Genomic DNA, 27,369 nt, shown 5'->3' on the forward strand with positions numbered 1-27,369 from the left:
TTTTTTTGCATATTGTTCAGCCCTACTGGTGTATAACTACTCCGCTAATACTACAAAACCCTGACTAATATTCTAATTGTGCTGCATTTGTTTATTTGTTACAAACATTGATATGGTTTAGTTTAACTGCATTTTGTTTCTCTGGCTTTGATCTTATAATAAATTTCCACAGTGAGTCAACCGTTGCTTATATTACTGTTTGTTTTTATCTACGGTAAGAGATTGTGATAAGATCACTATACAACATCCCCTCCACCATATAGTTTCAGAAAGTGTTTCCATAACTACTTTGCAGCACAGTCATTAGTTTGAAAAGCTTCTCAGTAAAATGCAGCATGTGAACTTTTTTTACAGTCCTTGTGCTTTCTGCTAATGACTGAAGACTTTTGCTGTTTGTGTTTTCCATGGTAACTGTTAAATGCTTACTCCGTTTTCTGAGTTGGCCTTTGCCTTTTTTTGTCCCATCATCACTTGTGTGTGATGCAACAGTGACACAACTAATGACTATTAAATCTAAACCCTTTTGGGGGTTATTTGCCACAACTTCACATCTCGTGGCAAATCGATGTAAAAACAATTATACACTAAATCAATTGAATCTGTAAATTAGTGTCACGGTTTACCATCTGACAGAATCCACAGAGAAATAATACTGAGGTACTTTTGGATAGACTTCCTATCCTAACTGGTTCCTGATGTGGGTGTCTGAGGATCTCTCTTTGTTCTGGTAGGGAGTCCAGAGGGTCTGCAGCATACTGACCAATGCTTTAATTATCCAGTGTGCAGATTTCTTTTAAATTGATGTTTATGATATTTTAGATTTGACTCAATTCCCACTGCAATGCATTTTAGACAGTTGATTGAATATAATGTCAACATTCAAGAAACAAAAATACAACCACAGGATTTCATGAAATATGGCTTTGGGGCGTAGTGTTTGTATGTTTGGTGGCCTGTCCTGCAGTATGAAATTCCTCCACAGTAAAAACGTGAACATTCATAGTCTTCATCAGTAGTGTGGGGATTGGTAGGTTGCAGAACTCTGGTGGCTACTGCCCCAGTGATGAGGTTATATATGGCAAAGCTACTATTTTTGGGATAGGCAGATTCATGGCAGATGGCACATGGAAATCTAGTGCATGATGCATATCAGATGTGATCACAGCTGTCCAAAACTGATTCAGCACAGGCTGCGTGTAAACAGATAGTTGTAAACCGCCTTCATGAAATATTGCATATGATCATTGTGCTGCCAACACAGAGAGGCGGAGCGTCGTCATGTCACGTTTCGCACAGCGACTCTGCCCTGCCCACTCCCCCAGCACATGGGATGGTTGGGCGGATCATCAACTCGGACAGCTGCTCCGCCTCCAAGGCGTTGTGGAAGAAAGGATCACCCACAATCGGGAGGTTGCACTAAAAGGCGATAAACAAGCATCAATGTATGTATTTTATAGACCGCTGAGAAAGAAAAGTGCGACCGTGCCAGCTGAGCTTCTGTGAGGCGGGATTTTGGGGCTGGGACTGTGTAAATGCGTCGCCCCGTTATGCGCTCAGGAGCAACGTCAAAGAAATCAGATTCCTCTGGGCGACTTGTGTTTACACAGGAGCCATCCAAAGCCACGTTTTAGCAAGCAAGCAAGCCTGGCTGGGACAGTACAGTACAGGACTGTTGAGCGTTTGACTCACTGCCCATGCAAACAGTGGAGGAACAGAGCAAGGGAGCAAACTACAAATACACAACCATATACAAGTAAATTGACTTGAAATCCTTGAGGGGAAACAGTCCATCGTGGAGAGAATCTGGAGAGGTTTGGATAACATGGAGTGTTGTAGCTGATCCACAGGGCGAGCACATGTTGTGCACGTAGCTAATCGCTTCGTTGTATGAACTTTCACTGTGGATGTGGACATGGAAACTGTTGCAAACTAACCACAACTACGCACGACCTTGGTTGCAAGGAATGGTACATCGGTATTGTTTTTTGAAGTAGTCTTTAGTCCCGCAAAAGCTGTCAACGAGCCTCGGCCGAAAGTCTGCTGGGTCGACATGGAGAGTCAGGATGAGAAGGAGAACAACCCCCCGAAGTCGGACAGGAGGTTCGCGCTGACTTACATCGGCTGGTCCTCGCTGGACAGGCGGACCACCCTGCCCATGCTGCCGTGGCTGGTGGCTGAGATCCGCAGGAGGAGCGAGAAAGGCGACTGCGGCCCCGCGGTGCAGCCGAGGGAAGTTCAGCTGGTCCTCAACCCCCACTTCGTCCGATGTGTCCCCTCCAGCAGCAACAACTCTTCAGTTTTCATATTCGAGCACAAAGCACAGCTCATCTCTCGCTTCATTCACAACAGCAATGACCTTACCTATTTTGCCTATCTCCTGCGGGGTCAGCCTGACAACCCCGAGTCCGAGATGTCCTGTCACGTCTTCAAGGCCTGCGACCCCAACCAGGTAGGCCTGCTCAAGTGCCAAAAATACCCTCACAGCTGTGCCAGGAACAGTAAGGGAGCGCACCTCATACCAAGGACAACAGACTGACAAAACAAGCGCATCAGTGGTGTAATTCACTTTGAATTGTACAGTATTTCTGCAATATTATAAACCCAATGTGAGGTTTCATTGACCTCTCATATGCTGCTCATATGTCCAATTTGTTTCGTTGTAATGTCTAGGTTTTTTTTTAGAGTGAATGCCTAAGGGTTTTCAAATTAAAAGTCTTATTTATGGAGCTCATAAATAAGATATATTTTTATATGAGATTTATAAATCTACATTATTTCATGATTTACAGTGATGATCACCCATCTATGATGACCTGAATCTTGCTTTTGTTGTAAACACAAAACAAAGGAATGCCCTGCAGAGCCTGAATTGAAAATCTCCTTGAGGTGACAACTGTGTCATTTAATCTCAAACACACAGCAGATTAGTCAATAGTCAAAACATGTTTGCTCTGGTATTAAGTATTTAGGCCAGCGGTCAGAGAGGATGATGAACAGAGCACCCTGGATTTTTGGTAAAGTTAATCCATCCCTGTGCTTTTCCTCTTCAGGGGATCAGACATCTCCCTGGTGCCTATGGTGTGATAACAACCACAACTGTATAGACACAATATCGAGTCAGCACATTTACATGCTGATCAGCACGCCACTCTTGAGTAATAAAGCAAATTGTGGTCAAAGAGAGAGTCAAAAATCAGGAAGGTGGGAGTCAGTGTTTGAAAATCAATGTGCAGTTGTGCTTTTTCGTCTTTGCTGAGATGCACTTTAGGTTATACTGTACGCGTTTGACACCATGCTCAAGAGCTCACCCCAGTGGCACTGATGTGCAAGCTTTGAGTGAGAGTTTGTGGTAGTGAAGTTTTCTTGTGTTTTCTTGTGTAAACACATGAATCATGTGGTTTGGGGTTGTGCCTACGTGATTCGTAATGTACTGTAACACAAGCTGAAGTGTCAAACACTTGTTCACGTCGTTCTTGTTTCTGCAACGAACCAGGAAACCTTCACAGACGGTGTTCACAAACAGAAATAATGTGTTATGCACAATGTTTTGCATCAGTCTTATATGTGCCTGCGTTGTATAATGTTTCCTGTGGTATGTGCAGGCGCCTGAGCAAGCAGTGTGTCTGTAAGTCAAAACTGAGAAGACGCACCAAGTTCAAGGCAGACACACTCTCAAGGTGTCTGGCCTCTGTACTTGGATCCCAAATGTTTGCAACAGGCAGAACGGCATCTTGAACATACCTCGCCTAGCGTTATTACGCAACAAAAACTGGTTTGGCAGCCAGCAAGCAAGTAACATGTGCAAGGTGGACCATGTGGAATGCATGGGTTATTCACTGCTGCCACACACAACATCCTGCTGAAGTCCTTGTTGATGATTTGATTATTTGCCAGGTACTTCCTGTTTATAATACAGCCATTCTTATTGTGCTACTGTGGATTTTCTATTCAGCCAAGCTGATTTTCAAGACATGATAAATTATTGCTTTATTTTTGGGCGACAGGCGTGTTTTCAAATCTATTATTAGCTGTGGACATGACAGGGGAACATTGTGCAAACCCTGAGGAAAGACGCCTGGCCTGTAGCAATATGATGTGAAAGGTTAAAATAAAATGACATACATGATGTCTTGAAGGGCAGAGAAGCTAAGTTGGCTCAACTGCAGTTTAGTATATCTTGTGTGCATAGAAATAAATGGAGTTTAACTTGAAGAAATGCTAACAAAAGCCAAGTCTGTACGTAGACATGGATGTGTGTTCCTTTGTTTTGAAAAGCCGGGCACTGACAATCAAGTCTGACTTCCTCAACTCGAAAAACAACTTCAGTCCTCGTCTCTGTTATAAAGGTTTTTGATCCAGCTGTAATCGGTTATGCATAAGGTCTGGCCATTTTTCTTTTTAAGAGTCAAACATAAGTGGACTCTTGATTGAGGTATCCATGACAACAGGCCCGACATAAGATTTTGCCAGTGTAATATCAAACAGTGAGTTAAACAAACACTGTCGTTTAGAGGTTAAATGTAACCGTTGAAGTGGCTCAGAGTGTGGGACACTCATTTACAGCCTCTTGGCAGCAGGCACAAATTTAACACAGACTCAACCTGACTCAGTATTGCCATTATCAAGCCAGTGACATACAGTCTGATCCTGTACAGTGTAAACCACAAGCCCTGGGTGTGTTTTTCCACCTCTGCTCTGACTTGGAACTGGACCACGGTGGCCTCACTCACTGGGTGACCCTCTGCTGACTTGCGAGTGCTGTTCATCCTTCAGTGGCACGTAGTGACAGTGGGACACGCTCATGAGCCAAGTCGGGCCAAGAGTGATGCACATGACATCAGACATTCATGTGCTTCAAAGCCAAAGTGGGATGAAAGGTCATTATTGTCTGCCTATCAGCTTTTACACTAGGTCACATGGATATCTTTTTTTTCTTTTTTTCAATCCATCTGTATTATCATAAAGCACAAACGTGACTTTTTCCATTTGCCGCCATTGCGTGGTGTTGACAAGCTTGTCCTTTGTCACACCTGTGCTGACCTTTTGTCAGCCACGGCAGGTGATGTGGCCCAGTCACTATCTGTTAACATGATCACATTTCTTGCTAAACAAGACATGAAAGACCACAGATTGTTATCTGGTTGTCATGATAGAGTCTGACAGAGTGCCGTCATCCTCAACAGTGAATAGAATATTGTTCCATGTCACATCCAAGCAGGGATACATTAGCTTCCATATTATCACAAAACACTGTCACAGCCAATACTTTCCATTATTTGCAGTTAATTCTGTTTAGATTTATTGTACATTGACCATGCAAATCACAGGATTAAGTAAGTTCCTTTTACATTGTCAGCAAATCATGAGAGTTAACTTGTACTAACAGAGAACTGGCGGTGTTTTATCAGTTTATAATGACATAATACAGATGTACACCATGGAAAAATCACGTGTTTTTTGACGCCCCAAAAAAAAAAGAAAAGAAAAAGAAAATAAAACTGCACGGATTGAAAGGAAAAGCCAGGTTGTTTCACTGCTGTCTTGACACACAATGATTTCCAGCTCTGATATGAGCTCCCGCCCCATGTTTAGGTGACACAAGAGCCTTTGTCTTGCTCTGTTTTAAGTTGGGACATAAACTTTGTTAAACTGAGGCACGCAGGTTTCCCTCAGGCACATGGAAAAGCACTGGGAGGACACAGGGCAGTAGCTGTAGTGAGGTTTGGATACAAACGTGACAACAGTGAAGTGCTTTCAGAATGAATCGGAGCTCCAGGCACATAAACACAGTTTTGTGTACTAAAGCAACAATATTTATTTTGAAGTTTTAATAATAAGCAACTTTTTTTTTTTTGTTGCTTTTCATAGTTTCATAGTTTCTGATTCAATTCTTTTTAACTTGTTGAAATCAGACGTTTGAATTTTGTACGAAGGAAGTTTAGCTGTAACTGAATTTTTAAAATGTATTTCCAGTAATTCCGCAAGAATTTACATCGATTACTTTTAACTTAAAAAGCGTGTAATCTTGTATTGCTGCTGGTCTGAAATGCGGACTTCCATTTCTCTGTCTCTGTCTGTTTTCATCCTTATCTTCTATTGACACAGTGATAACCTGTGTGTCTAATGAGGCCTAATCGCAGATCATGCGGGCGAGTGTGTTGGGTCATCACTGCTTCCCTGTGGTTGGACCTAACGGTGCCGATAAGGGCAGCAGAACTCCGTGCCAGCGACTGTTTGATCAGATGTTCTTAGGGCCTTTTGTAGGGAGGTTTGACATTACATGAGCCGTGCGCTCAGAGTGCTCAGGACTCCACCAGCTCAGAGAGGACAATCCTTGTGTTTGTTTTCTCCTAAGCTCTAAAGCCGTGCTTGGCCGCTGGTTTATGTAGACAAGCTTTGGATCACAACCAGTGTTGCTGATATTATTTTATAAAGCCAGGCAATGATAGGTGAAAATCAGACATAAAAACCAGCATGAAGAACCATTGGAGTGGGAGGACATGTTTGAATAGGTTCCCAGTGAAACACACATGCTTTGCCTTTACTCCCTGACAACGTTCTGCCTGTCTGTGCTTGCCTCCACCCAAGGAATGAGCACCTCTGCTGGCTCTGTATTGGGTAGACTACAAATAATTAATGGTACTGTGGCGTCATCTTACTCATGTATAATCCAGCAGCTCCTTTAAATGTTAAGAAAGTGCTGTCATTTTTTCCTCTGCGGTAAAGTGATGCAGGACACATAATTGTGTGACAGAACAGACAGTGCAGCTGTGATTCTCAGCCGCTAAGGCCTCTGAATTATCTCGACCTTGTAGTGTCAACACTTGCTTTCGCCAACGCAGAACTGCCCTTTACCCCGCAAAGCTACTGTGTTTTCACACCTGGTGAATTGCACACGTTTTAAGTGATTTTGTGCTGATATTTTGGTGCAGACATTGGTTTTGGCGGCTTTTAGGTCTGCAGTATCTCAAAACACTCTTTGACGGTTCCTGAAAAATAAGGCAGCTAACAGTTAGAAAATGACTCACACAGGTCAGAGATGTGTTTGAGTGAAAAACAGGCTTGAGTATGTATGACCAAGAACCCGCTGCCCCCATCACCTGCACTCTTCCTCATCTCAATACAGTCCTCTGTCACCAGCCATGCACGGCTCAGCCCTTGGGAAGGCAGGGACTTGGAAAAATGGGGCTTTAAAATAGCTCGTGTTGCCACAGCAGCAATATGGCGGACAAGTACTTCATCTCTGTGTCTTGTACATGAACGGGCTTCTGTGAGGAGCAGGGTCAGACTTTCTCAGGATGTTTTATTTCTTTCACAGTCTTTCCTTTCCTGTTTGTCTGCCCCTCTCGCTTCCATGTAGTTCTGCTCACACCTCTGAAGTATATTGTTGCATAACTTCCCTCCCCACTCTACATTTTAAATATGTTTGCTCAGTCAGTACGCAGCTCTTATCGGATACCATAGGAGGTGTGCGCAGTGTGTGCAGCCACTGTTTGCTTTAGCGCTCCTTGTTGTCTTAAACACAGTATTTGGCTGACCTTGGCTGTGGCCCTGGTTCGGGTCACTCTTGCTTTTCAGGGAGCACTCTGCCAAAAATTTTAGTGAAGCAATAATTCACTGCTCTCTTTCCCCTTTGCTCTCAATTGCAAAAAGTGCCTAAAAACTGAATTGCCTTTCGCACTCTCAAGTATTGCTGAAGAATTTGTTCATATTTTCTGTCTTGACTTGTTGGAGGCAAGTTACCAAAAAATACATTTCCTATTTGACGCTGGCTGCTCCTGCAGGTGTTGAACAAGTTGCAAGTGTCTAACACGGTGGAGCAGAAACGGGCTCTGTGACCTTCAAGTCTCTGATTTCTTTCCTTTTGTCTTCTGTCCCACAGAGTGTGGGTGTTCCCTGGCTGGCTGCCCTGTTCTGACTCCATTGTAATGTTTAGTCTGTCTCTATTGTTGACTAGCTTATGCTAGTCCAAACCTTTTACTGTATTTGGTTTTAGCCATTACGTCAGGTCATGTAATTTGCCTGTCAGATCAAGTTCCTGAGCCAACTGGAAATGCCATATAAACATAGTTTTCATGTTTTGTGTTGACTTCGGTTTGTCTACATTAGACCTGTACTGATATGATGGCACTATTTTATATGTGAAGGGTGGTTCACTGTAGGCTGCAGAGGACATTCTATTTGGGCGTTTTACTTGAACTTTTCTAGGTAATAAGGGTTATTGCTGTTGATGTTAATGTGGTGAGTTGGATGATAGGATGAGCCGCAGAGAAAATCTCCCCTGGTATTTGGTTCCACCTCACTTCCTCTTCTCCTTTGTTATGACTTTCCTTGTTAACGTTTTCCTATTCATCATATCCCTTCTCTCTTCTCTCCTTTCTTACAGGTCCCTGAAGTGGTCAGCAGCATTCGCCAAGTGTCCAAATCCGCCCTAAAGGAAGATGCCAGGCCCAAACAGGAAGCTGACGAGGCCTTCTATAACTCCCAGAAGTTTGAAGTGCTTTACTGTGGCAAGGTATGAATCTGTGCATACGCTTCAGATATATGGTGTGTTTCCATTTATACAAGGTCACTGAATGGATGCCGTTGGATTCCAGGTGACGGTCGGGCACAAGAAGGCTCCATCCACCCTCATTGATGATTGCATCGATAAGTTTCGTCAGCATGAGGTGGAGCGCAAGCGCCTGCGCCTGCTGAACGGTCAGCGAGGGTCCACGGAGAACGCCCCTGTAGAGTTCCTCATCGGGGAAGAAGCAGACCCACTCTCCTCTGTTCTGAATGAGAGGATGGAAGACCCAGAAGTTCCTGGAGTGGAGGACGTGACCAGAGGTGGAGGTAAAGGCAGTAACAAAAGGTCAAAGCTGAATCAGCAAGTAGCTTTAGTCAGAGATTTACGACGCTCGGTTGCACGCTCTTGAAGCTTCCCAGTCCTTAGCTACCGTCGCTACGCTTGTCAAGCTTACCATTCTCGCACGGCACATTATCCCAGTGGCAGATTTACCGCTCGAAATTCTTTCATTTTATCATATTTCAACATGAATCTAAATAAACACTCGGGTGTATCTGTGTCGGATACACAGGTAAAAGCCTCTCCAATAGTGCCAGTCAGAGCAGCCTGCGAGGAGCGTTCCCCGAGTGCATCCTGGAGGACTCTGGATTTGAGGAGCCTCAGGAATTTCGCACGCGCTGCAGCAGCCTGGCAGGGAGTCTGCAGAAGAAGCCAGGGGAAGGCGTCATCAAGGGCCCCACACGCCGCAGACATGCCAGCGCACCAAACCACGTTCAGCCGTCTGATGCAGACAAGAACCGCACCATGCTCTTCCAGGTAAAGACAAACATTTCCACGAAGTGGCAATGTTGATGCTGCAGTTTTGCTGATGTCTTGGCTTCAGAATGTGCACAGCGGCTCAGAGGCATCTTATCTCTGAGTCCAGCTTACTGGCTGACTGCAAACTGTCAGGCCGTTGACACCGAGAAGATTTATCATCACAGCAATGTCCTCTCGTTAAAACCTATGGCTTAGTATGCTTTCAAGTGCTCGGCCTGGACTGAGAGATCTGTTACATTTGAATTACAGTCATTTGCAGTTAACTAAAATGAATGAGTACTCTGTGTGATTGTGGTGTAGATGGACAACATACAATTTACAGTTGATCTGAGTCATAAGGATGTTTTATTCTCTTTTGGACTGAGTCCAAACTTGTAGTGTTTATGAGGTTTATGGGCAGAACTTTAAATATACTCCTTTGTCAGTGAGAAGATGTTTGTTTTTTTTTGTTTTTTTTCTATTAGTTCCAAGTCATAACTTGTCTTGAAGAACTTGATCCCACCTGTCACACCAGAAAACCAAATGCTTGCTAGCCTAAGTGCGGATTGCCACAGCAGCTTGGGTGCTTGCTCAGTTCACCCTCTGAGCTTCTCATTACTGCAAATCATTTTTATGTGCACGTGCGCTGGCAGTTATAAAGTACAGACCAGCTCGGCCCTCGTGTTGCCGCTTGAAGTTAAAGAGGCTGTAACTCCCCAGTAGAATTTGTGACCGCGGCGCTACTCCTGTGTAAACGTATGGCTGCCGCCTTATGAAAAGCATGCGGGGCTGCTGAGTGAGCCAGCTGCCATTCCTCACACACCATGCCCATTTCCTCATGAAGCTAATTTTAAAAACTAGAACACAACGCTCAATATGATACTCTACTTAGCAGTCAATTATGGGAAAAATCGTTGGTGCAGACTTGTTGACCTTGATTTTGAGTGTGTGTGTGTGTGTGTGTGTGTGAGTGTGTTTATGTCATTGAACAGGTCTGAGAATAGTCATAGTTGTTGTGATGAGATACGTGTCACTGCTATCCTCTTATTATATTCATGATCTACAAACAGCCTGAACATGTTATTGTTTTTTTTATGTGTCTGACCAAAATACACTTTTTGCGTGTCACAGGTGGGGCGTTTTGAAGTAAACCTCATAAGTCCAGACAGTAAAACAGTGGTGCTGGAGAAGAACTTCAAAGATATCTCATCCTGCTGTCAGGTTGGTTTATTTTTACTCGTCGTATTTACACTAAAAGCCTCTCTCTTGTGTCTCTGCTGCAGTCCTACTCAGTGGATAAGGTCGGACTAATTTCATCCATTGCTTTCCGAGACATCTAATACATTAGTGCCCGTCTTTACAGTGCAGCAGGCTTTTTATGTTCAATCCTTAATTTGATGGCAAATGACATCTTTATCAGTGATGTAGAAATCCGTTCCCTTTTTTCTTTTTTCTTTTTTTCTTTTTTTTCTTTTTTTTTTATTACTGCTCGATGCAATCCCATTCCTTTAAATGGACGTCCTGCATAAAGATAATGCAGTGTCTCGTAAGAGCAAAATGGTGCTTTTACTAATTGAATGGAAAATGGAAATGGAGAATGTTGAGAGCCATTATGGTGTCAGTGACATGTGCTGTTCTTAGTTTCAGTTTTATTTTATCATTTGTAAGGCTTGACTGAATACACAGATACAGAAGTATGGCCTTCCCTCGCTGAGATTTATTCTAGTTTCCTGTTTGTCTCGACTTTGACACAGGGCATCAAGCAGACCGACCATTTTGGTTTCATCTGTCGGGACCAATCGGAGCCTGGTCCCAGTCAGTATTGTTGCTACGTGTTCCAGTGTGCCAGTGAGTCCCTGGTGAGTCGCACAGAACATCACTGAAAATCACTTCAGCTTTTTATCTTCACTCAATATTTTTTTATTGTAATCTCCCCTAAAATGTCTGTGTTGTCTTTGTGTGTGTGTGTCTGTGTCTGTGTCTTCTCCCCACGTTTGACTGTGTGTGTCAGGTAGATGAGGTGATGCTGACGCTGAAGCAGGCCTTCACTACAGCAGCAGCCTTACAAAGCAACAAAACCCAGGTCCAGCTATGTGAAGCCTGCCCAATGCATGACCTGCACAAGCTCTGCGAGCGGATTGAAGGTAAGCCACATGAACGCAGTCACACATCCTGCACTGCTCTCCGCCTTGACTTATGAATATATTGATGCATGGCCTGTTTCTCAGAGTTAAAGCAAGATGGAAGAGAAGTCTTATTTCCTCTTCTGTTTTTAGGTCTCTATCCACCCAGAGCGAAGCTAGCCATCCAAAAATATCTCTCCCAGCTGACTGACAATGAGCAGGCGGAGATTTTTGAGCGAGTTCAGGTGAGGTTCGCCTTTGCCTACAGGAAGCCTGAAAAACTAGAGACATATTAACAGTTTTTTGGTGATTCGTTGCTAGAAACAGTTGTATATAGTATTTATACAAATGTTGCATCTGCTTCAAAGCAGTGTTTTCCTTCCATCATGAGTTTCGGGTGTTTGTGTGTCCGTGTGTGCAGAGGCTGAAGTCCGAGTCAGACCAAGAGGAGAACGAGCTGGTGATTCTCCATCTGAGACACCTTTGTGAAACCAAACAAAAGTCCCACCTTCACATTGGAGAAGCCCCTCAGGTAAACACTTTTCCCGTAGGCAGGGCTGATGTTTGAAAACCACCTCAACTGGCTCCTTTGGACTCGAAGGAGCAGCAGCTTTACCTATCTCTAAGGCTGAGCTCACACACCCTACGGAGGAAACTCATTTCAGCTGCTTGTGTTCGCAATCTCAGTTTTTTTTAGTCACTACTAGAGTTCATGACAATAGGGGGGAATGTTGGAAATTATTTCTGACTTGGCACGAGTCTGCCTGTCCATTTCACGCTCCATCTTACCGCTTTTATCCCAAGATACTTAAACTCCTTCACCCGGGGCAGTAACTCACCCCCAACCTGGAGGGAGCAATCCACTGTTTTGTGGCAGAGAACCATGGCCTCAGACTTGAAGGTGCTGACACTCATCCCGGCCGCTTCGCACTCCAGTGCGGAAACAACGTTTTCTTTAAAATGTATAGCGTGAATGCCCAAAGGGTTTTTAAGAGCCTTGGTCAAAGAGATGGTCAGAAAAGTCAATTTCCATGGAGATTTCCATGTCTTTCTTGATTATAAAGCAGGTCTAGGTGCTACGTTAATACTGTGAAAGTGTCAAAGCGCGCTCAGGGGAATGCACACAGTCTGTATTGAGAAACTGTGGCTTAAAATGAGCTGTTACAGACTTCTGGTGATGTCACAACAAAAGCAGTCACCGCTCGCAGCCATGGCCCAAGCCCCACCCACCCAGACCCACCATCCAGGCTTGCAGGATTTGGTTTCTCTGAACATTTACCTGAAATCTGCATTTTGTCACTAGAGCTCCAGAGAGAAGCCAGAGAGGGGGTGTAAAACTACATTGAGGTGGTTTGTGGTTCTTAAAACCACAAATATATCTTCTTATGGATCAAATAAAACAGGGAACAGGGAAAAGGACTTTATTCAGAATAGTGTCTCACCCCTCTGTGCTCTCTTCCCACAAATGTTAAATGTAAAGTTGAGCACTACCCATCATCTATCCCATGATCTCGCCTGAGGGCCTGTATGTTAAATATTATCACTCAAACGGCAGAGCTCCAACAACAGTTCCGCTATTACTGAAGCAACCAGCAGCCGTAGGCTACTCCCCGCAGCCTTGGCCATGTGGGTCTGCTACAGTATGGGTAACACTGAGTTTGTGTACTTACTAATCATGGCAGTCACATTTTATTAATCGTGTCTGTGTTGATCTTTCCTCTGTCCTCTGTCCTTTTGTTGTCGTCTGACAGAATGCAGCAAACAGCTCGGCAGCAGCAGACGGCGCCGCCACCAGCAGTCGCTTCAAACTTGATATTCTGAAGAATAAAGCACGCACCTCCCTCACCAGCTCGCTAGAGAACATCTTTGCAAGGGTGCGTCTGAGCAGAGAGAGTACATTTCCTTTTCTGCCCCCCCCCTCCCAATTTCATCTTTATTTAATTTCCTGCTCGTTTTATCTTCACCATTTCTCTCCCTCTCTAAGTTTATCCCTGTCTCTGCCTCTTACTCCTCCACCACACCAGACTGAATATAGTCACTGTGCTGTGTACCTTCAAGCGTCTTCCTGCTCAGTCTCTGTATCAGTTGCTCAGTTGTTTCTGTGCCACTGCCATACAAGGGATTTGGATTGACCCATATCTGCCAGTGAGACAGCACAATAATTCCTCAGTAGAAGGACCCAGGCAATCTGACACCTCTGCTGCCATCTGTTATTGTCTCAGAGACGAAACTAAACTAAACACTTGTTAATGTTATTATCACCAACGATACCAACAATTATTTTTTGTCAATAACAGAAAAAATGGCTGTGTAAAAACGTTGTTAATGATTTATGTTTTTTTTTTTTTTTTCCATTTGTATTTCCAGAACTTGTTTTATATTGTGTAATCACCTCTGTTACCAGGGTGCCAGCCGAATGCGGGGCCGCCTGGGAAGCATGGGAAGCATTGGCAGTTTTGAAAGAGTAAGTGTCCTTGTGGAGGAAGCAGAGAGTTTCCAGGGCTTCGCTCGGGGGACTCTGGGAATTCTCACTTTTTACTCAGTGGCTTTTAAAAGCATGTTATATTCCAACTCTGTCCTCAGGAAAGGAAGATAAGCATGCTTTCACTTTCATCGGTGTCAGCAGTTGGAGGCTGCCAACAGCGCTCCTCTCACATGGATACACGATTCCGCACTGTTAGTTATTGCCACATAGTTTTCATGATGAAGATGCATTGGCCAGAAGACAGACTCGTGCGGCAGGGAGTGTGTTTACAGAGCTGTCCATGAACCATTTGGGGTTGTTGGCTCCACTGCGTCACTGCTGTGCAGAATGTGGAGTGAGGGTGTGATGTGGTCCCACTGACACCCCCCCCCCCCCCCCCCCCCCCGCCCCCCCCCCCCAAAAAAAAAAAACTCCACTCATTTAGCATTGCACTCCTGTCACATTGTCAGATGCACAAAGGATGTATTTTAAAGATGAAATGATCAAAATCGATGCAACAGAACCAAATATATTGTTTATTTTTCTTTCTGGTCAAAACTCAGTGCCTACATTACCCACATTGCATCTGTCTCTGACAGTTTGGTCATGGATTTGGGTGTTAGCGGCGGCTAATGTAATCTCGAGCCTCTAGCCTTCGAGCAGAGACGAGGAGCGGGCTGCAGAGGTCTGCTAGGTCGCGTTTCTAACTCAACTAACTTGTCGTTTTTCGTCATCAGATTTCACGCGGCTCCCGCCGAGGCCACAAAAGGCTTTATATAACTTTTTACACACATGCAGAAGTACTCCGCAATGGACTTTGATGTGTAAAATCTTTGAAGTTTGCCCTTTAAGGATGTGATGCTTGTGATGTTAAACCACCAAGCCACCAAAACTTTGTGTTTGCAGATTTACACACAACCCTACTTATAAAGAGCGGGTATTGTTGTTAGTTTCATAAGCAATTCCAAGTAAGTGTTTATAAGGATGTTCTTCACTCTCAGGTGCTGCCCTTGTGTTTTATTTCTAACAATCAGAAGAATGTTGTTTGCCCTGTCATTAAGCGAGTGAGTAGTCATATGGGGATTGTGTCAGGATGCCGGTGGCAGGCAGGAAATCCAAGTCAGGATGTCCAGCTTGTTTTGCATCTGCTGAGCCATGCCTGTCCTGGCTTCCTCTTCTCGGCCCTGTCACAGGACACGGCGCGCTGCATGAGTGTCTGATCTGAGCCACTTCATCTTATCAGTTTCCTCAAATGTACAAATCACAATTAAGCCATTCAGCTGACAGCGCTACTCAGTGCGACTTACATGTGTGCGGTAGATGTAAGTGACCTTTTTGTGATCTGCAATGTGATTGTCATTGCAGGGACTTTTGAGGTCGTTCCATTAGACCTTGAAGTTAAAAAAAAAAAAAAAAAAATTCTCTTCAAGTATTTAAAAAAGCAACTCAAATATCGCGTTTGAGGGAGGTCTCCAAGAGCATGATGGGAGGAGATTGCAGGGTTTTCATGTGGAGTTTCGTCGCCAAAGATCCTCCCCGCCAATAGTGTGTGATGCTGTGAGTCACAGGACATTGTCCATTAGAATACAATAGATGTGTGGGGGTTGTACTGCCAGGCATGAAGCAACAGTGAAGTCTAAGAGTGTTGAGAGGAAAGTTGAACCTGGACTGAGCCTTGCTGTGGGGTGTCATTGGCTAGGTGAGTGCAGACCTGTAACTTGAGTCACTGAGTGTTTCGTCTGGCTTCAGGCTGAGTCTCTGAAATAGAATTAGTGTGGTTTGACTAGACATTTAGAGTGATTTTCAATCTGAATCATTTTGCTTATTCCCAGGTTATTGACCTACATAGTGATACATGATATTTTAGTGGAATTTGGGATTGTATTATGTGTTTATCTTGTCATTATTCTGCCATTTTTTTCACTCAGTCAGAGTCAGATAGATCAGAAAATCCAACCATATTTAAAAAAAAAAAAATCAGAATCTCATAAATGTGAATTACTCTTGAAGGGTTTCAGTTAAGCGCTGACATCTTTCTCCCGCTTACATTTTTTTCCCTCCTCAGCAGGATGAGGAATCCCCTGGTCACTCCCCTCCGGGTTCCCCTCCCGCTTTCCCCGATGACGACCCGGAAGGCGGCCTGCAGTTCCGTCGGCGTGCCCACACCTTCAGCCACCCACCTGTGAAGAAACGCATCTCCTTCGAGGGTCAGCCGGCCAGCGTCAGCAAACAGGCACCGCTGCGCAGACAGCAGTCTGTTAACCCAGAGCTTCTGCAGAGCAGGTAACTCGCACCTCACCTGTCGGTCACTGCGTTGCTAGTTTGAACCTCTGGGAGAAAGGAGTGATCAGTGCAGAAAATGCAAAAGTTGATGTTTTGATGAGTGAATTCTACTAAATTTCTTTCTGCAAGGGTGAGCTTCTGTTTTGTTTGAAGATATCGCTAATGCTAACTGTGCTCAAAAAAATCAGAACATGTTGCTTTTCTTTTAATCAGATTCACACTAACTAAATATTTAGCTGACCTTTGATGTGCACACAGACAATGTGATCTATTTGCAGCACTTTGATCAGTCCTAAATCTCTCTACCTCCTGCTCCTCTATCCTTGAACAATGGCATCACACGTTTCCTGTCACGGTTTTGATCCCTCATGAATTCCTCCTTGTTTTTTTTCTGTGCTCCGACCAAAAGGCTTTTTCTTTTGTGTAATGTTTGTTTTCCATTTGTGGGCATTTCATGTTTGGCTCGCCCAGTCCCGTGGCGGTCTTGAGAAAGCGCAGCGTTTCGGAGAGCGAGTCCTCCTTCAGCCTCCCCTCCTCCTTCTCCGCTCCCACTTTCCTGAAAAGCTTTTACCAGGGCTCCCTGGGCTCCCTGGCGGACAGTGGGAGTTTCAAGAGGTGAGAGGGGGTGCTCAGACAAAACCCCCCTGCTTAGAGCCAAACGCACCGGCCAGGGTTTTGATTAAGGGGATGAGATGGGTGGGAGGGACGAACTGGTCTTTGCTGGGATGGTAGTAGCCGCATACATGTTGGCTGTCAAACCTTTTAACACTCGCCTTTTTTTGTCCCTGTATCTTTGTACTCTTTTCCTGTCTATCCACTGCAACTTTTTATTAGTAAAGATACTTTCCAGCTCTTTCTTTATTTTTCCCCATCGTCTCTGCTGCTGGACTCGCCCTCTTCCTGTTTCACTCAGAAGTTGAAGGGGATGCTGATACACCCCTCTCTTGTTGCATTTGCATGTGAATTTGAAGCTTTTTTATTTTTTTGCACGGCAAAACTGTATTTAACCTGGATTTATGGCCTTTATAAAACAACATTTCACACTTGTGCCACCACCTCTCCTGACCAGTAGTATTCGCAATGCCTTAGGGTTGCTACTCTTAGCATCATGCTGATTCAAGTCAAGTGATGTGTTTATTCTGAAAGGTTGTTGTCAATATTCAGCTGCAGTAATTAATCAACTAATATAGTATGTTCAAGAAAACGCGACATGCCGTGGACGTGCCTGACAGTCTCTAGATCTTCTCTCCTCGCGCTGCCTTGACAGGGTTAGGTGTCTGGTTGGCAGATCGTAAAGGTTAACATTTCCATTATGAATGAGATTCAGTGGAAGCCGACTATTGTAAAATGTCATATCCACAGGATGTTTTTCTCCTTTGACAGCGCTCCAATCTCCCGAGCATTTGCATTGATAATGCGGCAAAAGGAGCAAGACATGCTTTTTCTGCCTGCGATGATGAATAAGAGCAGGTTCAAAAGACGACTTGTCGAGAAGTCTCGACCTGCTGGGTATTTAAATCCGAAGATGTCAACATACTCGCAGCCAGGTTTGCGTCTCTGCTGCGCTGTGAGCTTACTTTACCCCGGTGACTTTTTTCTGCGACATTTCTTCATGACCTGACTGACAGGAAAACATAAGAGGAGGTAATGTGTCAAGTGAGGAATTTGAATCTGTGAAAGAGGCGATGTTAAATGTGCAGAACAGCCTGTAAGAGCAAAATCCTTGTCTCTGTGACATTTGTCTCAGTCCAAGGTCACTTCCTGTTTTTCCTTGCCCACATGATCAGGCAGGCACTTGCTTGCTGATCAAGCTTATTATCTACAGTAACTCAAGTGAGCCTCAGTGAATGATATTAAAACCTTGTTTCTTGAATGTAAGTAGAACGTAATCTGAAGTACACGGTATTCATGAAATTGCTTGAGTACTGAACATTTTTATTTTAACATATAACTAATATAATGTACTCTGAATGTTGATGACCCAAAATGGTTGTAATTTGTAAATAAAGTAGATCCGGGGCCAGCAATTCAACATATTTATTTGTACAAATAAATAATATAATAAATGTGTAAATTTAATTTTGCTGCTGTTCATGAACTGCAGTGCAAAATGTCAAGAGAGGAAGAGACTGAGCAACAGAGAACAAACACCATGACACGGTTCATCTACTGTAATATTTCAGATAATTACATTATAATGAAAAGTGTCATGTGTGCAGTATAAGCAACCCAACCTTGCCCAAAAGCTGCTCTCATTGTACTTTAAAAAAAAAAAAAATAGTTTTGTTGCTGTAGGGTTTGGTAGTTGCATGGTGCAAACACGATATTTGACTTATTATATACCACAAACTCTTCTGCATAAAGCACACATGCAGCATGTTAGAACAAACAGCAGGCGGACTTCACAGACCCTCACTGTTTTTGCACATATGATGAAACACTGTTTGCACCATCAAAATTGGCCCTTTAAGATTTGGCAGAGCACTGACCAAGCGTTTCTTTTTTACTAATGTATAATTAGTTTTTACCCACATTTAGTGAGTTGGTAGGTGTGAAATTAAAGATTTGCATTTATGACTCAATACTATGCCTAACTTGCACTTGCTGTGCACTTCTTTAGTTGCTTTGAATAAAAGCATCTGCCAAATGATTCGATGTAAATGTGAACCAAAAGTGATACTAATAATAGAGATACTAGTAATAGTACCCCAAGCAGCTCAAGTTTTCTTCTGTACTAAAAAAGTAACTTCTTGGCTGTTTGTGTGGCTGACGTTTGTTGTCATTTTACATACTAATGGTGAACTGCTGCTTTATTAACAAGGATATCGGGAATCGGCGCATGTTTTTCATCCGTGTGCTTCAGGTAAATCTTGAACGTTTCTCATCAGCTCGGAGAAGCTGAGATGAGAAGCTTGTATAAGGTTTCTTAAGTGTGAGATGAGATCAGTATTTGTGCTCATGTACTGAAGGATGAGTACGTGTGTGCCTGCATTTTGTAAAAGAGTGCTGAAGGAGCGCTGGTGTCAGATGACACCTGACTGATTTATCGGGTGTCTGTGACGCTGCTGTCCTCTCTCGTAGCAATGGGGAAGGCAGGAAGAGGACCCTGTCTGGGTGCAGCAGTGACTCAGTGAGTGGAGGTCTCCCTCCGACCCCACGCAGGGTCTCCTGGAGACAGAAGATCTTCCTGAGAGTCGCTTCGCCGATGAATAAGCCGTCCGCATCCATGCAGCACCCAGGTCTGGTAACAAAATCCCTCTAGCAGTTCAGGCAAGGCACAACATGATGCACAATGAATAAGGTCTGAATAGTGCATAGAAAATGAGTATGAGGCAGAAGGAACAATTGATTCTTGTGAAATTTCCTTTCCGAAACATCTGACTTTAAAATTGCAATAATACATGTGGAAAGCAGTAAAGGTTGAAAGGAAAGAGGTATTTTCCCACTTCATCCTTGTAAGATGAATGCAACAGTAATCCTCCTACCTGTTCTTGTCTTTAGAATAGTCTTTCCTAGCTCACTCAGGGAATCTTAAAGAAATGTAGCGAGCAGATTATTCTCAGATTCAGTGAATCTTGGAACGAACATCACAAAATTGTCAGTCATGCTTTGTGTGATTGTTTTTTTTATTTTGCAAATGCTGCTTTCAGTGCAGTGGTGCACCTTATCAAGGCAAATCAGAATAAAAGTGGTGTTGCGCTGAGAAAACCGGTCACATGACTTCAGCAGCCGTATTTGAATTGCCTGTGTTTGTTGTTGTTAAGCACAGATCCTCACCCATCCCTAATACAGGTTTTCATTTTATACGCCTTCATCCAAAATGCTTTACAGTGCCGATAATATGTGCACTCTTTCTGTAGCCCCGGTTTTGTCTCCACCAACTCCTGAGAAACAAATCTGGCTCTTTAAATGGTCCACTTGCTTCACCAGCTAGTCACTACATCTGTTTGTTGTTTGATGCTGCTCAGTTAGCATCACAATGGGTTACAGTGGCTGCTGCTGCTGCAGGAAACAGGGCTGATGAGAGTGGTAGATTAAACCATACAACGAATATGCTGTCAAACCCAAACAACAAGTTAGAAGATGCTGGAAAGCTCTGTAGTGATGCAGAGTTGGCTGATATCAGACAGTTATTAGATTCATTGCTCATACAAAAAAAAGTTAAAAATCTATTTTCCATGTGTACTTTAATTGATGCTTTAGATCACTCTGATGCAAGGGAGCTGCTGCCTCTCTCTCCTCGCTCCTCGGACTCAAGTCTGGACCCTTTCGGGCGTCTGCTGTCGCCGACGGGTGACCCCCTGTCTGGGGGGAGGCCTAAGAAGAAGGGGGCTGACTACCGGTCCCTATGGAAGACTGCCATCCACCAGCAGATCCTGCTGCTGCGCATGGAGAAGGAGAACCAGAGGCTGGAGGGTGAGTATCAGTCACTACTATGCATATAAAGAATGATAATCAACCTTGAACAAATCCCTCTTTTGGTCACATGACTGACAAAAATGAAGAACACAATGTCTGTAGTCTTGTTTGCGACCAGATCATTCACTTTGATGTTTAGTGCATTAGTTTCTCTGCAGACACAGCTGGTATTTATAATTTGTCATGAGGCTGTAGTTTTTGAAATCTGCTCACACTGGCTCTTATTGTTAAGATTTATCAGCCTATGAAGAAATTTATCACAGTGGGAGCTTCCACTCTTGTCCCTTTTCCTCACCTATCATCAAAATTTCACTCTCTGACACTTGGAGTCTTGTTGTTCCCAGCTGAGGCTTTATGAGCGTGGACAGGGATTGAAGGCTCAGAAGTAAGCGACTCTTTAAGCTTTCATTTCTGTTTATTTTGAGAGGTCAAACGTTGCCGTGTTGGTTTGGGATTCTGGAGCACAGTTATATTTAGAGCTAAACGTTGCGGTCCTGCATACTGACACACGTTTCAGACATAACGCAGATGCACAAACATGCATAGACTCAGTAGGTTAAAGAGCATGCAAACTAATTCTCCTTTTTTTTTTTTTTTTTGAGAAGACAACAGTAGCAGCACTATTAGTTCAGAGTTCAGTAAAATAACAGGATATACAGTAGCTTTGACAGAACATCGCCCTCTAATGGCCAAGGTTACTTAGGGTGCATTCCAAAGACTTTTTTTTTTTTTTTAGCACTCCTCCTTTTTTTCACTCCTCTCCTCACAACCACTTGTCCCTTAACAGGAAGTTAACAGGAGACAAGAGGGGGGATAGAGAGGAGAAGAGGAAGTAGAGGCCAGTTGGGACCGTTAATTAGCTTCTTTATTATCAGAAATAGATCTTTAAAATGAAGTTGCATGATATAAACTCCATCTTGTAAATGATGTAGTAGCATTTCACATTAACATGTTGTTCCCAGGGAACAGATGGAGTGAAAGAGTTTTAGCCTTGGGATGCACCTGCCATGTGTGGCCTTTAATGATTCACTATACCAATACATCTCTTTCCCTTTGTTTGTTACTATGACACCAATGCTGGTCTGAGGACCTAACTGTGAATAACCGTTTTCAATAGAAGGTAAGCCATACAAAGGGAGCCCCTTGGGATCAAGGCAGATGGTTTGCATGATTTTGGGTGTTGGTTATTATATTCATTCAATTCAGCTTATTTTGCTTGCATGTTCAGGGACGATCATACTTCATGGTGTTCTTGTCTCTTTTGTCCTTTGTACCTCTCATGACTTCAGCATAGTGAAGATGGAGTTTTGATGTTAATGCGGGTATTGTGGCTTGTGTTTACATGGTAGGCTTTCCATGGTAACTGGTGGCAAAAGGTGCTGCTCTCAGATTTGACATCTTTTTTTAATCAGGTACATTCTGTGTTACCAAAGCAAACGCAGAAGGGCTTCATACTTTTCTAGTACAGCCTCCTTCGTTGGTCTTTGGTGTTGGTTTTCTGCCACGAGGAGAGAATCTTAATCGATAAAATGATGTTGAATGTGTTCATTTCATCGGTGTCATCTCTTTTTGATTCTGTTGGGTGCTCTGCAGCGAGCAGAGATGAGCTGCACATCCGCAAGATGAAGCTCAACTACCAGGAAGTGGGCCAGTGCTCCAAAGACGCGCAGGCATTGTGGGAGAGAAAACTGACCGCCCCAGGCAGAACGACAGTCCCACAAGACAAGGAGGAGATATACCGCGCACTCTGCCAAGGTGATAGATGTGTGTGTGTGTGTCTAAGTTTTTGTGTGCGAAAGAAAGCGAGAGAAAGGGGTAGTGAAGATATAATCTTCATCTTTGTGTGCAGGTGTTCCCAAGAGCAGGCGCGGGGAGGTCTGGTTGCTCCTTTCCCATCAGCACCGGCTGCGTCAAAGGCTGCCCCAGCGCCAGCATGCCCCGGACACCCCCTACCATGACCTGCTGAAGCAGCTCACCGCACAGCAGCACGCTATTCTGGTGGATCTAGGTGTGCACACGACTGTACAAAAAAAAAAGAAAAAAAGGGGGTTTTATTTAGTTCAGACATGGGAAAAATTATTCAGACTGATCCATGTCAAGGAAGAAGTTTTAAGACAACTTCAGCCTCAGTTGCTCTATGAGTAGAAGCTGTGATTATTTGTAGGTGTTGTAGGAGAAGTAGTTTGGTTGTTATTCTCCTTACTATTACTTATTCATTGGCGAACTGCCTCTTCTTGTCATGTTAGCTAAATATCATCTGTCTCCCTCCCCCTCAGGCCGGACCTTCCCCACCCACCAGTACTTCTCAGCCCAGCTGGGTGCAGGGCAGCTTTCCCTTTACAACCTCCTCAAAGCCTACTCTCTGCTGGATACAGAGGTACAGAACCATAATCCTGTTTCCCCGCAGTAAATCACTTCACTGGCGTGTCAACGTGGTGGCGAATGTCATGAAACTGGTTGTACGTGGCGTGCGCTCTTATATTTTTGTGCCACACAGGTTGGCTACTGCCAGGGTATCAGCTTCGTGGCTGGAGTGCTGCTCCTGCACATGAGCGAGGAACAGGCCTTTGACATGCTGAAGTTCCTGATGTATGACCTCGGCATCAGGCGGCAGTACAGACCTGACATGGTGTCTTTGCAGGTGAGTAGTGGAATGAGTGCGAGGACCAGTTCAACACAGCAGCAGAACCCTCTACATTTCATCCCTGCAAGATCATTTAGGGATCGACAACAGACATAACAAGCACACCCGCTGTTAGTATCAAAGAAGACACCGTGATAGACAGCAACGCATAGATATGACCAAAGGGCGCAGGGATTAAACAGCAACACATAGTACTGCACCACAGGATCGTCCCGTTTTTCATTCTCAAAAACATGTGCTCTGAATAATTTGAGCATTTGAGCTCAGAAGAATAAAAGAGCTATCATTACACATTGTGGCATTTTAAATTTAAATGCTGTTGTACAAGTGTCTAACCCATTAAGAACAGTATGGCCTGCTGTAAAAGAAGCCCAGCTCGCCTCTCACCTATGTGGCTTATTAGTCAGCAAGAGCAAACAGCAGTCAAGTGTCTCCACCTCTTATTCAAACCACGCCTGTATGTGCCTGCTCTGTTAGCTGCAGTTAAACATCAGCTGACCTCACCTGGGCGAAAGCGTCAGCAGGCGTGGTAATGTTTAATCCGTGTCAGGTAACCATTTATCCGAGAGCTGGTTCTCCCTCACGCCGCAAGACCGACCCAAAGTTTTTCAAAAGAGGGATTTGTGCCGTTTTTGTTTGTTTGTTTCTTCCTCTGTGCAGCGGGTTTAGTGCGAGGACATAAAGGTACCGTTTGTGTTTTTATGTAACTGTCAGGAAACTTAAAGACTGATAACAGGCTAATCTTAGTTTGACCTGACTTCTGCTTCTCTTTTCTGTCTGCCGTGCATTCCACTGGCGCACTTGTCAGGGTCATTGTAATGTGTTGCAAGAGAGTTAGTATTGCTCGTCAAATGCTTGGCCCTCCGTGTGCGTGTCTGAGCAAGTCTCTAAGACAACACTGGCAATACTAGAGGAGCTTGGGTAAAGGTTCATTTGACAGCTGGTAATTGTTTTTAGCGCTGTGATACTCTCTCCCTTGCAGATCCAGATACGCCAATTTGTTCTGGCACAGCTTGTTTCGACCTGTATGTGCATATATATATGTGTTTTTAATACGAGAGTGTTTATGCCTGTGCACGCTGTGTGTCTGTGTTATCCCAGGTTCAGATGTACCAGCTCTCCAGACTGTTACACGACTACCACCGCGAGTTGTACAATCACTTCGAGGAGCACGAGATCTGCCCGAGCCTCTACGCAGCGCCGTGGTTCCTCACCCTCTTCGCTTCGCAGTTCCCTCTCGGCTTCGTGTCTCGCATCTTTGGTATATTTTTAGAATAATGGCCCCCTGCGTTTGCTCACACACAAATGCTTATCAGCACAATGCTATTTTCTAAAGAGGCTGGCATTTAAATAGCTTAAAGCTTAAAGGTAAAAGTGTGTAAAGTATTAGTGTTTTGCTTGTGTGTGTGGTTTGAATTTATTTATTTATTTATTTATTTTTCTTCTTTCTTTTTTTTCAGATTTTGTATTTGCCCAGGGGACGGAAGTGATCTTTAAAGTGGCCCTCTGTCTGCTGAGCAGCCATGAGGGGGAGATAGTGGAGTGTGACAGCTTTGAGAGCATTGTGGACTATCTGAAAACTACACTTCCCACTCTCACTCAGACACAAATGGAGCAGACCATTGCCAAGGTACAAAGTGTGAAGTTCAATGAAATACGGTCTCAGGTTTCCAAATAATTAAGCCCAGTGAGCCATGGAAACGTAATACATATTGCATGGTTGGTCACTGGTTAAAAGCTCCTCAGTGCTTGTGATGGTGGAAAATGTGTTAAAGGTCTGTAAAAGGTTCAACATTACTTATTTAGCATATTGTAAGACCAACATTATTCTTGTAATCATTCTTGTGGTAGGCTCTGTCAGTTCATTTACTCCACCCTGGCCTCATATGGAGTGGAGAGCAGATCAAAACAATAAATACATATATATATATATATATATAAAGTGGTATTTTTATTTTCAAAGTTATTGCAAATAAAACTTTATCAATGGCATTTTGATTTAATGCGTATTTACAGCATATAGAGGAAGAATTGCTTTCCCTCTGTGCAGTCTTTAAGATAATACCAAATTCATCCACAGTCGTCAAAAGTCCAATTTAGTTTTATTACAATAGTCTACTTTTAAAACTCAATTTTAGATGTCAGTTTTTCAGATTTGATTGTCAGTTAATTGTGTAAATATTATCTAGCATATTAACATTAAAGGGTAAGTTTAGATATTTTTCTTTTGTCAACAAATCCCATGGAAAAACCCAAACCAACAAGGGGTTAGTTTCCTGCTTCTCAGCCTCCAACCCATTTGTTCCCAGTGAAGATGTAAATCTTTTAAAATTGGTCACAAAATATATATCCTTAATATAAGAAAAGGGCTAAATAATTAACCAAAACAGCTGGACACTATGCTAACAGGAGTAAATAGTGAACTTATTACTGCAGGGCAACTGTCTTGATGTGTGACCTTTTTTGTTTGCCAGGTAATGGAGATGGACATCTCCAAGCAGCTGCATGCCTATGAGGTGGAGTACCACGTCCTTCAGGATGAGATGTTGGATGCCGGACCGTTGCCTGACGACTCGGACCGGCTCGACAGACTAGAGAAGACAAACGTGCAGTTGAAGAAACAGAACATGGACCTGCTGGAAAAACTTCAGGTAAGGAAGAGAAGGATCCGACTTCCATGGTGAAACCATCTCCTCATCCATCACCTTTGATAAACATTAGTCTAAATGATTTTGGGAAACAGTTACATTAGGAAGTTATTAAGTTATCAGTTTATACTTCCCTCTTTGGATGGATGGACTGGTGGTGAGGGACTCTGTCGTGTTGTTTACACATCCACGGTAGTTTCTGATGGTAGTATCTCAGACTACCCATAGATGGCGCTAAAATATAAGATTAAAAACACTGTGGAAATGATAGAAAAGACAAAGGAATTGAAAGCTGTATACATGTCAAAATACTGTATACTGATCAACAGTATGCAAATCTGGTGAAGTCACACCTCATGGTCCTCACATTAATGAAAGTTTTGAGCTGCTGTGATCTCTGATGCGACCGAGAACATTCAGTGGACTGTCAGTATCATGGTGTTGGATAACTGTTACTACAGTATTTAAATAAGTGATTTAAACAAGCCACTGGCTCTGTATTAACTACATTTATGTTTGATTCCACTTCATTGTTGAGCTTTTTAAATGGGATCCCAGAACAAAGTCACACTAGTGTTAACTTCTAGTTGACTTTTTAGTATTTGTATCTCCTGAGCTTTTTAAAAAAAAAAAAAAAAAAAAAAAATCTCCCCTCTGTCCAAATTTCTTTCTTTGTGTTATACCCTGTGTTTTGTGAGGTACAATGTCTGTGTCCTCCAGGCTGCACGGCAGAAGATTCAGACGCTGGAGACGAGCGTGGAGAACTTCCTTTCTCGGGAGAGCAAAATGAAGCACATGATTCGCTCTCTGGAGCAGGAGAGGGCAGCTTACCAGAAGACCATTGAACGCATGCGCTCGTGCCTTCCCCCTGACACCCTGACAGATGTGGAGATGACCCAGATCAAAACAGGACCCAACGGGAAAGCCAAAACTGCAGCCAAGAAGCCCTGATGGCAACCGGGGGGGGGGGGGGGGGGGGGGCTGGCTGCTCAGGGCGGACGCACAGACAGAGACTGAAGTGAACAAATGGAGACTGCTTTAGTGGAAGGCTGCTGAGCTCCACAGCTATTGTTGTTGTACTGCTGCACAAGAGCAGCAGCGCTTTGTAAATGTGTGATGTCTGGACTTGAGATGTGCAGACTGTATGGGAAGTATCTACGTGGTATTTGTCAGCAGATAACAGAGTGGTGGGAGGATGGTTTCAGTTACATTAGCAAACAGACTGCTCCATCCCTGGATCAGAGCTGCTGTTCTGTCTCATCTGTGTCACTGCCAGTTTGAAGGTGAGATCAAGACGCACAGCATCCTTCCCTGTTCAGAAATCTTAGCAATCACAGGGATATTTTCTAGATTGACACAAGTGAGAAACGTGTCTGCCTGTGCAAATGTTTTTGAGCACTGCCTTGATGTATTTACTACCAGTCTCAGTAGCTCCACAAAAAGCAGTGAACAGAAGGTGCCTGCTGGCAAACAATCCTTTG

The 27,369-nt window shown here is 43.7% G+C and overlaps 1 protein-coding gene across 4 annotated transcripts; it reads left to right on the plus strand.

Moving 5' to 3' along the window:
- Positions 1–1,358: 1,358 nt before the first annotated feature.
- On the plus strand, positions 1,359–26,866 carry tbc1d4 (TBC1 domain family member 4). Of its 4 annotated transcripts, XM_022740404.1 has the most exons (23): positions 1,359–2,449; positions 8,387–8,515; positions 8,598–8,835; positions 9,081–9,325; positions 10,439–10,528; positions 11,062–11,166; positions 11,319–11,451; positions 11,584–11,675; positions 11,852–11,962; positions 13,182–13,304; positions 13,835–13,894; positions 15,960–16,177; positions 16,649–16,792; positions 19,259–19,416; positions 20,381–20,593; positions 22,190–22,351; positions 22,446–22,604; positions 22,873–22,973; positions 23,094–23,237; positions 24,342–24,501; positions 24,701–24,870; positions 25,715–25,891; positions 26,609–26,866. In XM_022740404.1, the coding sequence occupies exons 1-23, from the start codon at positions 2,051–2,053 to the stop codon at positions 26,837–26,839; spliced, it is 3,762 nt and encodes a 1,253-aa protein (XP_022596125.1). In that variant the 5' UTR covers positions 1,359–2,050; the 3' UTR covers positions 26,840–26,866. The 4 variants fall into 4 exon arrangements, with proteins under 4 accessions (XP_022596125.1, XP_022596127.1, XP_022596128.1 ...); XM_022740406.1 differs by lacking the exon at positions 16,649–16,792; XM_022740407.1 differs by lacking the exons at positions 1,359–2,449; positions 8,387–8,515; positions 8,598–8,835; ... (14 more) ...; positions 22,873–22,973; positions 23,094–23,237 and adding an exon at positions 23,851–23,924.
- The last annotated feature ends 503 nt before the right edge of the window (positions 26,867–27,369 follow it).

Source organism: Seriola dumerili, unplaced genomic scaffold (genome assembly GCF_002260705.1).
Source record: "Seriola dumerili isolate Sdu_G_001 unplaced genomic scaffold, Sdu_1.0 BDQW01000052.1, whole genome shotgun sequence".
Taxonomy (NCBI): domain Eukaryota; kingdom Metazoa; phylum Chordata; class Actinopteri; order Carangiformes; family Carangidae; genus Seriola; species Seriola dumerili.